Source organism: Neopelma chrysocephalum, unplaced genomic scaffold (genome assembly GCF_003984885.1).
Source record: "Neopelma chrysocephalum unplaced genomic scaffold, ASM398488v2 Primary Assembly neopelma1_358, whole genome shotgun sequence".
NCBI classification, from domain to species: domain Eukaryota; kingdom Metazoa; phylum Chordata; class Aves; order Passeriformes; family Pipridae; genus Neopelma; species Neopelma chrysocephalum.
This window is the reverse complement of record NW_020898022.1, coordinates 55,415-56,565: the sequence shown is the minus strand read 5'-3', so window position 1 is coordinate 56,565 and position 1,151 is coordinate 55,415. Positions and strand designations below refer to the sequence as shown.

At 68.0% G+C, this 1,151-nt stretch overlaps 1 protein-coding gene across 1 annotated transcript in view; it reads right to left on the bottom strand.

Annotated features, from left to right (window-relative positions):
• Window positions 1-1,151, bottom strand: part of LOC113978700 (latent-transforming growth factor beta-binding protein 3-like) — a 14,834-nt gene that overhangs the window by 6,098 nt on the left and 7,585 nt on the right. The window contains 2 exon segments of the mRNA XM_027705838.1: window positions 203-328; window positions 809-967. Of these exon segments, the coding sequence (XP_027561639.1) occupies window positions 203-328; window positions 809-967 (285 nt within the window).

Genomic DNA, 1,151 nt, shown 5'->3' with positions numbered 1-1,151 from the left:
TCACCCACCACATGTGGCAGAGCGTGTCAGCGTGTGTCACCCACCACGTGTGGCAGAGCGTGTCAGTGTGTGTGTCACCACGTGTGGCAGAGCGTGTCAGCGTGTGTGTCACTGTGTGTCCGCATGTGTGTGACCCCCCCCGTGTCCCCACATGTGTGAGAGCGTGTCCCCGCGTGCGTGAGCCCCCCCGTGCCCCCCGTACCGGTGCAGTAGCGGCGCTGGGGGTGCCAGCGGTACCCCGGGAAGCAGAGGCAGCTGTATCCCCCCGGGCCCATCACACACTCCCCGGGGCCGCAGATGTTCCGGTTCAGTTTGCACTCGTCCGTCTCTGGGGGAACAAGGGGGCTCTGGGGGGGCTCAGGGGGTCCCAAAAGGTCCCATGAGGTCCCAGGGGGTCACAGGAGGGCTTGGGGGGGGTCTCAGGGGCATCTCAGGGCGATCCCAGAAGGATTGAGGGGCTCCAAAGGGTCCCAAATTGTATTAGAGGGGGTCCCAGGGAGATCTGGGGAAGACTGGGGATTCTGGGGGTCCCAGGGAGCTCTTGGGGGTCCAAGGGTAGGTCCCAGGGGTCTCTGGAGGGTTCCTGAGGGGTCTCAGGGAGTCTGGGGGTCCCAGGAGTATCTAGGGCTTCTGGACGGTCCCAGGGGGTCCCAAGGAGTCCCAAGGGGTCCCAGGGAGTCCGGAGGTCCCAAGGGGGTCAGGGGGATCTCAGAGGGTCACAGTGGGCCCCAGGGGGGTCCCAGGTGTGTTGGGGATCCAGGGGGTCCAGGGGGGTGCAGGGGGTTCCCGGGGGTCCGGGGGTCCTCACCGGTGACCTGGGTGGGCGCGATCTCGGCGGCGCTGCGGGTCAGCTGCTCCGGGGGCAGCTGCCACAGCGGGGCCGGCGTGGGCCGGGCCACCAGTGCTGGGGACACGCCGTGGGACAGGGGCACAGGGACACGGAGCCCACAGGGACCCCACAGGGGCCCTGTCCCCGTGTGCGTCCCACCCCAGCCCAGCCCTTGTCCCCATCCTTGTCCTCGTCCCCGTTCATGTCCCCAAACTGACCCCAACCCATTCTGGTCCCCGTGTCCCCGTCCCCTCCTCTCTGTGCCTGGGACACGTGTGTCCTGGCCCACCCTGGCCCCATCCATATCCCCATCCACGTCCCC